We start from the raw sequence: 14,329 nt of genomic DNA on the forward strand, positions 1-14,329 counted from the left end.
TCATTACGGCCTGCTTAAAGCAGCAATAAAACCGATTATGCTTTTCATTTTGTTCGACAAAGCTATAAAGCATAAAGTTTGCTGCGTAAAAAGCAAAATCATCTAGACAGTTTTATTAACTTGAAAATATATAGCCGTGAGCAGAAAAGGTAAAGTTTTACAGTCAGATCTTCCTGATCAATTTGATTTACAGCGACCGTATTAGAAAAACCAGAAGAATACATAATAAATTTTCAGCAGTTTCCGTAGTTGAGCAGCATATGCGTATTAAATTTTATTGTGCATATTGAAATAATAAGTGGCTAAAATTACCGCGCCATCCAAATTTTGCAATTTGTGAAAACCAGTTGTTTAAACAAAATAAATATATTTGATTAGTGAACAGTTTTATTGCGGTTTGATAAGTAAAAAAATCAATGAAATCTTAGGTTGGTGCATCGTATTGTATTGCTACGCCCCACTTATAGTTAGTTTATAAGAGATATGACGCAGCCAACCAGGTATATTGTGATAATATAAGCAACCACAATATTATTACCTTATTAACAGCTTAATTATGGTTCCATAGCTAGGCATAAGTAGTTTTTAACTTGTAGCACCTTGGCATTGTGCAACATCATGATGAATCCAGAGTAATGATTCATACCGTAACAAAACCTTTGTAAAATTTAAATCAAACCAAGCTGCTTTAAAATTATTACTAGGGTATAGTGTCCAAACAGAGTGGAACAAGACGTGAAGGGAAAAAAGCAGAAAATTAGGCAAGGGAAGAAGATTGAAGCAACGCTTATTAAGTATGTGTATCGTTCCTCTCTACGCAAACGTCGAACCACGATTCAATAGTGATTTCTAGCAATAATATCTTTCATAAAAAAAATAATAGCGCACGAATCGGTTCAGCCATCTCCGAAAAACAGGTTCTTCTCCGAAAAGAAGCATCACACACACAAGCGTTGCTGTGGGAAGGGCAAATGGCTATCCACATGAGGAGGGGACTTTTCGGTACGCAAGTACCGTCAATTAAACTTCTAATTGAAGCAGCCACTGCGGTACTGAAGACCGGCAAAATTGAAGTGGGCTGGTCGGTGTGTCCCTTGAGGGTTTCAAAACAACCGGAGTTACAGTTGACTTAAAATTGATATTAAACTAGACATGAAATTGGGCTTCAAAGCGCACATGCAATTGAACGTGACATTGGACATTAAATTAGACTTGAATTTGGACTAATCTGAACTTAAAGTTCTACTTCCAACCTGACTTGGACATGAAAATTCACGAGGTTTTACTTGAAATTAGAATGAACTATTTTCCGTTTTATTCTCTCACTCTGTTTTTTTTTTCTCATTCCCAGTCTCATTTTTTTATTTGTTGTTCAGTTTTTGTACTTTCGTGTACCGATTTTTTTGATTTTTACTTACATGTTCCTGTCTCGTGTTTCCTGTTTGGTTGCTGTTAAGTCAGAGCGAACCAAGTGACAAAATTCTGATTTCAAGAAAAATGCGTTCAAAGTATACTGCTCTGTACGGTTTATCATCTCATGACTCATACGGTTTCAAATCATTTCATAACTCTGGCTGTTTGCAACATTTATGTAATCTGAGTAAACATTTATGTAATTAGAGTGAAATGTAGTTGAGAAAATTCTTGATCGTTTGCAGTTATTAACTTATTTTTTTGAATGTTGCAACTTGGTCCGGTCTGATTTAACACCACCGATCGTTTCGTTGTTCGTTTTTTTCGTTTCCTGTCCCATTTTATCTTTGTTCAATGCCTGAGTGTATTTTTGATATTATTTATCTGTTTCTCGTCTTTTTTTTATCATCCCCTTTTTTGTTTCCAACTTTCTAACTTTTTTTTATTTCCTTTCCTTCTTGTTTTTTTTGTGATCGTCCCATTTTATACCTCGCATTTCTGCCTCTCTTGTCACATTTCTTCTGTTTTTGGTTCTCTTTTTTCGTTTCTTTTTTTTACTGCCCCATTTTGCTGTATTTGGTCCCACCTTCCTCCTTTGCATCCTCTTTGTAGACCTCTTTTTCCTGTTGTCCTCGTGTCCTTATTAACTTTAATTTTTTTCCTTCTAATGATTCTCCATTTTGTTTTCTCTTCATTTCCATTGCTTCATTTTCTCTCTTTTTCACCAACCTTGTTTTTCTCCACTTTTTTTCTTTTTGCGTAACGTTTTTCTTTCATTTTTTTCACGCTTTTTCTTCCATTTCTCTTTTTTTCATGCCAGTTTTTATTTCATTTTCTGTTCTTTGCCTTTCACTTCTTTTTATATCTCGTTTTTCATCCTTTTCTTGTTTCCTTCAATGTCTTTTTGCATTTGTTTTTCTTCCCTTTCAGGCTCTCCTTACCTCCCTAACTCGTTTTTTGTCACTTTCTGTGCCAGTGTTTTTCCAGTTCCAGCTTTCGTCTTTTTTCATTTTATTGTTGCTGTCATCTGTTCCGTTCTTCTTCTCATTATATTCTAATTTTCCTCCTTTTCTGTCGCGTTCTGTTTTTCTTTTCCGTTTTATCCCTTTTTCTCCGTTTTCATTTCTGGCTCTTCAATGTTTTCTTTTGTCAGTCCCGGTTTTCCTCTTATTCTCGTTTTTTTTCTTTCCAGAAGCATTCTTTTTCTCTCCCGTTTTCTTCTTTTACACTTTTTTCTCTTTTTATGTGACGTTTTCCTTCCCATTCTGTCACATTTTTGTTTTTTTTACTTTGGTTATACTATAACAAATGTTCATGTAAGTTTCCATTCTCTTTCTCTCTCTCACGTTTTCCTCTTTTCCTATTCCGTTGTTCCAGCTTTTGTCACGTTTCCCTTCGTGCTCTCTTCCCTTTTTTCTTCTTCTGTCTCATTTCTTTTTGAGTGCTTCTCACTGAAACGGGGTCACTACTCAAGAGGTTTTCAAATATTGGAACTTTTGCACTTGATTAGTTGAAAATAGTTGAAAAATAAGACTTGCATTTCTATTACCTCGAAACAGTTCGCCAAGGGGCCCGAAAGTTTAAAAAAAAGTTGGTTTTATTAAAAAAATCGCCGTTTTTGCCAATAATTTCATATAATTATTGTGATATTTCCAAAATTTGCTATGAAATAGACAACAAGCATCACGGTTTCATGAAAAGGAAGGATAGGAGTTTCAAATGAAGTGAGGGAAAAAATTGGCGGCCATGTTGGATTTGGTCGTCATACTGGATTTTATCAAAAAATCGCCGTTTTCGCAATGATTCCCCCAACCAATTTTCATTTTAAGACCACCATTGGAAAGCTGTGAAAAAATGCCATATGAAGCATTCATTTTTTAAAATGTGCAGTGGAATTACCCTGATGAAACAATTAATGTTCTGTTCAGCTTTGAAATGGTGGTCTTAAAATGGAAATCGTTTTGGGGGCTCATGGCGAAAACGTCGATTTAGTGATAATATCCAATATGGCGACCAAATACAAGATGCCATCAAAAAGATTTTTATTTCATTTGACAGCCCTGTTCTTCTTCTTTACAGAACTGGGCCATTTATTAGTTGTTTCATTACAAATTTAGGAAATATCCTGTCAAATAGATCGCAGGGTTTGCTAAACATTCAACGTCTTTTGAAACTTTCGGGCCCTTCGCGAACGAGGGATCCACTGTTTCGAGGTATTAAAAGTGTAATTCAAATTTTTCAACTATTTTCAACCAATCAAGTGCAAAAGTTCCAATATTTGAAGACCTCGTGTCAGTAGTGCCTCCGTTTCAGCGAGAATTACTCCCTTTTTTGCCTCTTATTCTGCGGAACAGCAGAAGGGGGACTACCTCTAAATCCGTCGGTAATCCATACGTGAATTTGCTAAGAAAATTTACTGGCATTTTTATAAGAAACTGTTTGCTCCACGTTGTTTGGTTCAGGAGACAATTTCCCTGAAACTAAACATAATTTTTCATCTAAAGTGTAAAGAAAGTGTTTTCCATCATTATTTAACTAAAAATTGAACTTAAAAATGGACCTCAAATTGGATTTGAAATCGGACTTGAAGTTATATTTACAATCAGTGTTCAAAGTAGACAGGGAGTAGCCATGAAATTAGCTGTGAAATTGAACTTAAAGTACGAAACGGAATTGGATATAAATTGGATTTAAATCACACTTGAAACTGTATTTGGAACTGAAATTGAACTTGAAATGGGTGTTAAAATTTGGCATGAAATTTGAACTGAATTTAAATTTTAATGTTTAAATTAGGTTTGAAACCAAATTTGAAATTTAATTTACAACTAGTGTTGAAATTGGACTTGAAACAGGTACTATTTTAATGCAATTAATTTACTTATCGCAAATATAGTGGCCGAACTGCGAACTTGGCTTACACAAATTATTTTCTTTTACATTAAATTTTACAGAAAAGGTGAGGAACATGCCCCAGGTTTGCTTCTTCCTGGGTACGTCAGTATATGTGAATAATAAACGGCAATCCGATGGGTACAAATTAAAGTTAGCTGATCCATATAGTTTGGATTTGGGAAGGTTGATACCAAATATTTAAATTGCTGTCAGATCAGAAATCCACCATTTACTAGCTCATAGAATGGGTGTTTATTCTGAATTAAATATTTATTGCATTGTTTGTTAGTTTTAATTCGTGTAAGTATTGTGAATTAACTGAAAGAATAGTGAGTATTCTAAAAAACTATACCCTTGGCCTAAACTGCAAGTGCACTCCATTTTCCGGAATCACATCGCCAAACCCTTTGATGATCTTCGGGGGCACTTCAGTCTTGTCGGTTCTGTCGAAGGAGAAGCTCAGCAACATGTAATACAGAATGGTTTTCACTTCTGCCAAAGCAAACCGCGAACCGATGCAGTTTCGCGGGCCGATTCCGAACGGCATGTACGCCGCTGGATTTATGCTGGATCTCCGCTCCTCGCTGAATCGCTCCGGATCGAAAAGCTTCGGATTGGGAAAGTATTCCGGATCGTGATGAAGAGCCTGAACTGGAAACCAAAGAACTGTTCCTTTATCGATGGTGAACTTGAGGTCATCGTCACAATCCAGGAGGTAATCTTTTACGCACAGTCGATCGAGTGACGGTGCTGGTGGCCACAAGCGAAGAGCTTCCGACACCACCATATCCAAGTACTTCATTTTTTGCATGGCATCATAGGTCAGTGACTTCTCCCCCAGAGAGGCATGCGTTTCCAATACTTCCTCATAGAGTTTCTTTTGAACGTTCGGATTAATAGCCAGCTCGTAAGCGGTAAACATCAGACATGTCGAAACCGTGTCGAATCCCGCCAGGAAAAAGATCAAACATTGCGCGACGACTTCATTGTCAGTCAGAGATTTAAGGGTTTGAGCTTTGCCAATATCGGATTCCTCGACGGTGGCGAATCCTTCCTGTTGGTCATCATTTTCTTGCTGATGCTTCAGAATTCCTTTCTTTGCTTGAATCAGCAGATTCACCATATCCTGACGAACGATACCTTGAGCTTCCCGATCCCGAATGGCCGTTAGGATCAACGACGAAAAGTAACTGTTCTGTTCCCGATCTATCAGATCAATTCCCATTCGTGCCATCAAATCCGGAAAAATTCGCGAACAAATTACCCTTAGCAACACACTGATTCGGTTGAAGTTCATCATTTTCTTTCCGTTGACGTAGAACTCGTTGTCCGGATTCTTTAGGGTATCGACCTTAATGCCGAAAGCACACGTCGCTACCACATCGGTAGCGAACCGGGAGAAGACGTCTTTCATTTCATACTCCTGCGGTCCCTTGGCGTGGGCTTCCTCTCGATAATGCCGCGCCGTATTTTCACTGCACTCCGCAATCAGGTCGAACATAAGTCGCATCTTGCTCCCGGTAAAGGCCGGACTTAGGGTGGCGCGCATATTCTTCCACTTTTGGCCGGTAAGTGCGAACAACGATTTGCCGACAAGCAGGTTCGGATGATCGCAGTCGGTCTGGCTAAAAAGGGGCACATGATCGACGAAATGTTCGAAATCTTTCACTGCCATTCGCTTGATCAGCTCCAGATCGCGTACGACAAACACCGGCGTGGTAAGGTCGTACATTCCGAATATTCTGAAGAAGGTTCAAGTTTGGGTCAATTAAAATGGATCAATTGAGTGGCACACCAAAGGGAACTTACTTGACGCCCCGAAACTTGTCATATATGAACTGCACGAAATCACCGAACGATAACTTCCGTAGATACAGCGGACCGGTACTGCCCAGCAAAGGTTTAACGCTCATCGATGGAATTGGTTTTCCGTGGAAATAGCCATTGTTTTTGGTGAGAAAGAAGTAAATACCAACGAAAATTGCGACCAGCGCCAGCGGGTATGCGAGATTAACTTCCATTTTTTCCGTGCTCTGCTCGGAGAGGCCGACGAAGTGCGACTGGCAATTCAGTGAGAATATTCTGCAAACTTACTACATACATACCCACATGAACCGGTTTGATGATGCAGTGCACCGTTCCATAAAAGGAAAGCACTTATGTATACATAAATACATAGAGATAAAGTCGAACTCCAGCGATAACGGTTGTTGACCCAAAACAATAGGGTACTACAGAACAAATTTTATAACCGTAAAATCAAGGTTAGTAAAATATGAGTTTCAGCTTTTATTATTTTTTAATTTCAGTTTTAATTTTGTTCGAATTACACGATAAACACCCATGAAAATCCCTCTGTAGGAAGGTAAAGAATTCCACATCGCACAAGAAGGAAGGCGTAGGTGGAAGAAGATCGAACACACCTTGAGTAGCTGAGGAGAGGAACGAACGAAATGTACAGAGAAATACTTGACTGGAGTCCGCAAAAACAAAAAGTAAGAAGAGGAAGACCCAGAAGCTCATGACGAAGCAGGGCGGCTGGGCGATCGTTCTGCTGACAGGTGAAAGCCATTGCGGGTGATCGTCGACTACAGTGCACAGTAGTCCAAAAGGGCGAAAAGTGGAACTTTTTTCCTAGTGTCTCTTGTTTTCAGTTTTAAGATGAAGCACTGAGTTTATAAATCCACTTGCCCCATTTTACCCCATGGTCTCGTGAAGCTATGGAAATTTGAAGCTTGAATATGCGATAACTCAGCAAGTGAAGGTCCAAGAGATTGCAGGTCTTCTGCAAAAACGTGTATTTTGAGAACTTCGATAATTGCCTAGAACATTATATTCTTGTAAAATGCAACTAGCAAAAGCTAACAATGAAAAACCAATTTTTAAAGAAGTTTAAAAGAATATGCCTTATAGTTCAGCACTCGACAAAGATAGAAATTTTATTTCTTTAGCAAAGTTGCTTGTTTTTACAATATTTACAACTTTACCGAAGAAACTATGCCTATATTTCCTAACACAAAAAAGTTATTTTTTTATTTTCATTATAGTAAGCGATGATGAACTTTTGACAGTTTTAGATTAAGGAGGAGACTCATACGAACAAAAGTGCTGAAGACCATAAATGATAAAATGAAAGCAAAAAACACTAGGAAAAAAGTTCCGCTTTTCGCCCTTTTGGACCACTGTGCAGTGGAGTGGAGGTCTCTGATTGCATCGCTTTGTTCCGCCGGACTGGAGAGCGTGGATCAACAAGTAAAGCATGCAATTATTTCGCTGCATTCAGCATGAGTATTGAAGTTATTTCAGCTTTTCTAATTCTTCTTTGTTTATGGTGATATTAGTCGTCATCGATTCTGCGAATTTCAAAAGCAGTTTTTTCTTGTTTGAAATAAAAATTCTGTTCGTGAAAATATATTCGCTGTGTTGAGGTTGGCTAGAGGATCCAGAATGCAGTATTTACATTTTTACAAACAGAACCCCTTTTGGGCCCAAAAACTGCTCCCGAAATTGGGCTTCCGACGAACAGTTAATGACTGCTAATTTCCCGTTAAAAGAATTTAAAAACACGGAAGAAGTTTTGAGGAAGCTCGAACTTAGCTAAAAGAACGATGAAAGATCTGTTCTTCATATGTACTATAACGAGTAGCTAAAGGTTTGATAGAAAGCTGTACGAACATAGCAGTTTCCGCAGATAAACGTCAAGTTTTTCCAGAAGTAGTTATTAAAAATATATGGAAAGTCATCTATAATGCAGTAACGGTCTACGTCAGTGCGTTCGTTAGACACGAGAAGAGCCTGCGGCTCTCATTATAACCTCACAGGTAATTATATGTTTTATCACTGATGTGACAATTAAATGAAGGGTGCTTCATTTTATTCTCAAGGAAAAATATTAAACCTAGCGCACATTAGTAAATTGAAGTGATGTTCTGTAAAAACTGTAGGAAACATACAATTTACAACTCCGTGTCAAAAGATGAAAACAGGTGGTTGCAAAAAATCAATAGAGTCGCAAGAATGCCTTACGGTAGTGCATCGAAAAACGGGGTTTCACTAACAACCAGCAGCCAGTGCTTGAAAAGCTGATCGCAAGTTGACTGTTTTTTAAACCAGTCAATCTACCCCTTGCGAAGACTGCCGGCTACAGTCCATGTGGCCTCTCAAGAGAAGCCAACAGTCGTTCTCCCACTTTGCGTTCATATTGAAGTGTGTAGACTGCAAACTGACTGGGAGCATAAAATGACGTATTTTTTCGTTTCTCTTTATTTATCTCCAAATCGGTTATTCACAGTAAAAGTTTGTCGGTTGGCGTCGATTCGACGCAAGTAAAATTTTCGTTTGTGTTGGACGATATCCGGCCGGCTTCTTTGACGGCGCGATCGCTAGTGTGCTGATTGCCAGTCAATTAACTTTTTAGCGGTCATTCGCTGCTCCAAACGGTATGGCTTGATCGAAACAAAAATTTAAAAAAAATCAGAACGCATTCGTTCTGCTGTTCAATCGGAGGTATAGCTGCGTGAACTGTTGATTGTATTATGCAAGGTGAAAGGGCGGTAAATTAGGTAAGGGAGGTTCATTGAAGCAATGCTTATTAAATTCGTATAAGGCCATTACAAATCTATATATATAAATAAATAAATATATATATATATATATATATATATATATATATATATATATATATATATATATATATATATATATATATAAAAGTTAGCGTGAGTATGTTTGTATGTTCCGCCATAACTCCAGAACGCCTTGACCGTTCTCCATCAAACTTTACGAACATGTTCCTTGACGTAAGGGAATCAGTACTAGGGGGGGTTTACAAAAGGAGGTTCCAAATACGTAAAAGCAGTTGCGTTTGTTTTGCATTTAGACCGATTGCAGTTGTGCAAGTGACTCAGAAAAGAGAAGTTTTCACCGAAGAAGGATATATTTTCGTTAGCGGGATTTTCGTAGAACAAACCGATGCATAATTAGCTACATGACAGAAGAGGGCGCTGAGTGGGAAAGAGCCGGCAGGGGGCTTTACGAGGAATAGTAGTATGAATGTATGTTCCGCCATGACTCCGGCACGTCTAGACGGTTCTTCGTTGAATGTCGTTTGTCAAACACATAATTTTTGACTTAAAATAATCAGCGCAGTAGGTTTGACGGTCTCTTACAAAGGGAGGAGGAAGGTTCATGTGGGTAAAGGGGTGCGATTCTCTTGCATTTGGAACGATAGCAGTTGTACAAGTTGCTGAATTTCTGAAAGGGGCAATTTGGTGGCCATTGACAAGGAGATTCAAGAACGTAAAAAAAGCTTTGTGTCAGTTTATAGGGAATATCAAGATTAAGACAGATTTACAAGTGGCTGGAGTGTCCCCGTTACAATAACAAATGTACAAGTGACTGAGGGACCAAGGAGCCCCGAGTAAGATCGGGTAATCAGCTAGTATTATATAAAGTTTTTGTCCTTCCGATGTAGGGCAGCCGGAGGGGGAGGGAGAATGGAAAAAAATTACTAATAGAAAGACCAAATGGAAAAAAATTACTAATAGAAAGACCAAATTGAAAAAAAAATTTTCGGTTGACTTTTACGTCATTTAAATGCCTGAAATTCCATATTTCGTGCTGGAAGTGTTAACCACGGATTTTTCGAGCTCTTTAGGCTATAGAACCAATTTTTTACGTCCCCTCAATTAAAAAAATAACGCCCCGATCGAGTGTACAACATTAGGCATAATGGACATAGGCAATCTGGCCATTAGCTTGCAAGCAGTCTAATCGTCTCAGCTTAAAAGTGCATTGCCTATAGGGTGAGTCAGATTACATACAAATGGCCGAATCATGAATGTCCGAATGTCAGAAAATATTTGCAGCCTTCGACCTGCTCAAATGTTGGGTATATACTGTCCTTACCCGGTACCGCTCGTTCGGACTCACCTAAGGGATAACCTCTACTAGTCACTAGTCAGTAAACCTAGGAAAATGTAAGCACCTAAATAGATATTCTTTTTTACATATTAAGATTTTATTATTATAGATGATGACCCGCCGTTGAACAGTACATACGATGCTTTTATCTATACCTATAAAAATGGATTTCTGTCTGTCTGTAGGGATGTTCCGTATAGAGTCGAAAACTACTAAATCGATAGGTGTGAAAATTTGCATGTAGGGGTTTTCGGGGCCGGGGAAGATTCTTATGATAGCTAGAGACCCCTCCTCCCTAAGAACGGGGGCTTACATACAAATGAACCACAAATTTCTGCATAACTAGAGAACTAATCAAGCAATTGGAACCAAATTTGGCATGTAGGGATTTTCGGAGGCAAATTTTTTTTCTATGATAAATTAGGATCCCTCCCCTGTTTAGGAGGGAGGCTCCCATACAAATGAAATACAAATTTCCTTATAACTTGAGAACTAATCAAGCAAATGGAACCAAATTTGGCATAAGGACTCTCATACAAATAAAGCAGAAATTTTTGCGTAACTCGAAGACTAATCTAACTCGATAAATTCTTCCCTAGACTCTTCCATAAAACATTAGTCAATAACATGACCACAAAAACTATCTATGGTAACACTAGATCATTCAGAGCGAGACGGCCGCGAGTGTTGCCAGCGACCCGTCGTCGAAAGTGCCACCCACGGGTGGGGGGGGGTCCAACCCCACCGCAGAAAACTATCTAAGTTTTTTTTGTTTTCCTAGGTTTACTGATCTCTATTACTTTCCTTCAGTTGGGTCCGTGCGAGCGACAGCGAGTAGGGAGAGGATCATCCCTGCGAAATGGTACTTTCTACGAAAAAGTTTTCCATGAAATGGTACATTCCGCTTAAGGTTTTTCGCAAAATGGTATTCGGTGAAATGTTGTACAATCACGGCGAATATTGCTATTCGCTTTCTGGCTAAGCAATGAGAGGAGTTGTTTTCTACTTTCCTGTGGGAAAAAATTGCACATTTGTGTATTAAACTACCCAGATAACACAAGATCGTTATAGAAAGTGCACATTAAGTCGTATGCACGTCAATTTTACATTGGAATTGCATAATGATTAGAGTATGTCAAGGCGAAGTGTACAACAAGTTGTTTTGCGGTCGTGCGTGTCATCATATACAACTTATGGCTGTGAATTGTAAAGCAGTATAGATGATTGTAACATTTAGTTATATCTTAATCGTATATTGAGGATTATTAAGTTGCGTGTTCCAAAAAGTGTTGTATAGAATGCAAGATAGAATTATCAAAATTTTTGCACGTATATTGCCTCCACCTTTGTACTTATATATTCTTATGTGGTGTGAAATATAACTTTTTCATGCGGATATGATTTCGTATTTCTCAGTTGCAACCGAAATATACAAACCAAATTGTTTACTGGGTACCCATCCCAGGTAACCAATAAGCATTACCATAAGCAGCAAATCAGCATATCTGGCATTTTATATTGCTCGTTGTTGTATATTAGCTTTTTGACTGCACAGGTGTTGTAATCTTGTAAATTGGCATCCAAAATTCGATTCAAATTCTTCGTGTCGGTAATTAGCTGCAAATTAGCATTGTCAGCACTATAAGAAGGTTAGTAGTAAAGTAGCTGTATATTTTGCCAAAATAGCATTTAAGTAGCATTTAAGGCAACTTAAATGCTTATTGGCTTGCATTTGAATAGCATTGGTGATGCTCATTGGTTACCTGGGATGCTTTCATAGTTACGTAACTGCTAAAATGAATCATCTAAGGTTGAACTCCTCAAAAACTTGCAAAACTCGAGATTGTGACAAAGATCATCCGAGATTCATTATTTATGTACAACACAGTTTAATTTTCCGCAATACGAAGTTTGTCGGGTCAACTAGTAGAAAATACAACTAACCAGATATCAATGGATGGTAAATCAGCAATCGTCGAAAAAAGTTTTTCTGGACCCCTTGTCCAAGACATAAGCAACGACGTGATATTTGACATAGTAGAAATGACCGAAACAGGAAACTATGAATTTGACAAGCCAATCGACATCACCAGATAATCGTGATACTGGGAAAAGGGAACCACTGTCACCAATGGTTAACCAAGAAGGGTATTAGAATGAGAACACAAAGACTAAAAACATCCGTTATTCTAAACAACCTGCATTTGCAAAATTTGCAGACGGGTTGCACGTTAGAATGACGAGTATGTGTCACTATGATGCCGTCATAAACGCATCAAGCGATTTTTATGATGATGTCAATAGCCGGGGCATGCTCGAAAAACATTTTCATGAAAACTTGAAGCTATTAATGCGAAAAGGGACTCACGAAAACACTATAAACTTCGAGACGTATCATCCACTAGAGACCCACTAGAGATCTTTTAAATATTTTGGAAAACCGGCCAATGTACTATTCACTTTTTCGAAATGCTTTGAACATTTCGAAATTTACTACAAAGTAGTTGGTGAGTGTGGCTCTTTTGACAAATTACGAAAGAAATTCAGGTGTCAGGCAAGATATACGAGCTTCGTTCCTTTGCAGAGCATGTGCTTAATCCGTCTTCACATTATAACGCCTACGTTTTGATTCGTGGTTCATTTTACCAAATAGATGGGTTTAGCGACAAATTGAAAACCGCTAGTAGTTTATCTCGAATAATAACACCATCATTGTTGTTTCATGTTGTGCAATAGAGACTGATAACTGTTATTTTTATGTATGAGTTGCCTTTTACATTACCAACACTGAATGTGATATTAGTTCTAACAAAACAAAAAAACATTGTTGAGTTGATGTTATGTATTGCTTTCCAACAGGACAGAACTGATTAATTATCAGTAAACCTGGACAAAACTGAAGTCCTGAAGGTAAACAATTTTTGTAAAAATTCGAAACTACCCACGCTCTTTGATTGATGTTGTTATTTAAACATTGACCCTAGACGAATTCGATGTCCTGAAAGTAAATAAGTATGTAAAAATGTAAAACTATCCTTTCGATGATCCCTACCCTTCCATCAATCTTGTTATTTAAACATTAAATCTAGACAAAGTTGATGTCCTGAAAATAGATCGTTGAAGAAAAGAACGCACCTATGTCTCCTTTTCGATCCTCCGATTATATCCTTGTATTATAAAAATATATTGCTGTTGCAGTTGGAAACCGTTATAATCGACGTGCGACATTCGGTTTTATTCTTGTTTTGTGTGTCGCAACTACGTCGCAGGTGGTGCGCTGTATAGCTCATCAATGTGCGAGCACACGTTAGGAAGATCGTAATTCCGCTATTTCATGTGAAAGTGAGAGTGAATGGTGGAAAAAACGGAATATCTCCCTTTACTTTGTTTGTTAACAAAGTCGGTGATCATTGAGGGTAACACCCAGCAGGGGTGTTAAACAACTTTTGAAGTCAGAAAACCTCTCTTGACTAATCTTGGTCTACTCTATAAAATTTAATGTAAAAAAGTCCAATGCTGGAGTTAGGGTAAAAAATCCGTTTTCCTACGATTAGTTGATAATGTTTTGTCCAAAGTGAGTTAAAATAGATGATCTAGTTTTCACAGTTTGTAGAATAGAAGTGCGCGAAGCAAATGCTTAGCAACCATCGATGTTGTTTATCACATTCAACAGTTTCCACTTCGGTTATCGTCAAGGGTAATCCAGCGGGGGTGATAAACAAATTTGAAAATCAGAAAGCCCCTCTTGACTAACCATGGTTCTGTCCAAAACATGCTTTTGAAATGCCGGTATCCCACCTTCTACTTAGGCTGTGCAGACCAGTGCACTGTGGGCAAAAACGAGCGAAAAAACAGACGTAATTAAGATCCGGCCTGCAGGCTGATAAAATATAGGTTATCTTATGTAAAATTTTCCGGCGAATCTCGTGGGACCCACTCCTTTCCTGTTTGCCATCGAGATAGACCCCATTTTGATCATTTTCTCCTATTTTTAACATTTTTTTACATAATATTAACCGATTATTTCTCGCGCTTCTGTTCGCTTGTTGCTGCCGGTTGAGTTGGCCGTCTCGGACGGTACCAATACAGTCAACAAATA

The 14,329-nt window shown here is 38.2% G+C and overlaps 1 protein-coding gene across 1 annotated transcript; it reads right to left on the reverse strand.

The window, feature by feature from the left end:
- Positions 1–4,654: 4,654 nt before the first annotated feature.
- LOC128735393 (cytochrome P450 9e2-like) lies at positions 4,655–6,329 on the reverse strand. Its single transcript, XM_053829878.1, has 2 exons — positions 6,118–6,329; positions 4,655–6,050 (listed from the first exon to the last, which is right to left on the reverse strand). Exons 1-2 carry the CDS (start codon positions 6,327–6,329, stop codon positions 4,655–4,657), a joined length of 1,608 nt encoding a protein of 535 aa, XP_053685853.1.
- Between the last annotated feature and the right edge of the window lie 8,000 nt (positions 6,330–14,329).

Source organism: Sabethes cyaneus, chromosome 2, assembly GCF_943734655.1.
Source record: "Sabethes cyaneus chromosome 2, idSabCyanKW18_F2, whole genome shotgun sequence".
Classification (NCBI taxonomy): domain Eukaryota; kingdom Metazoa; phylum Arthropoda; class Insecta; order Diptera; family Culicidae; genus Sabethes; species Sabethes cyaneus.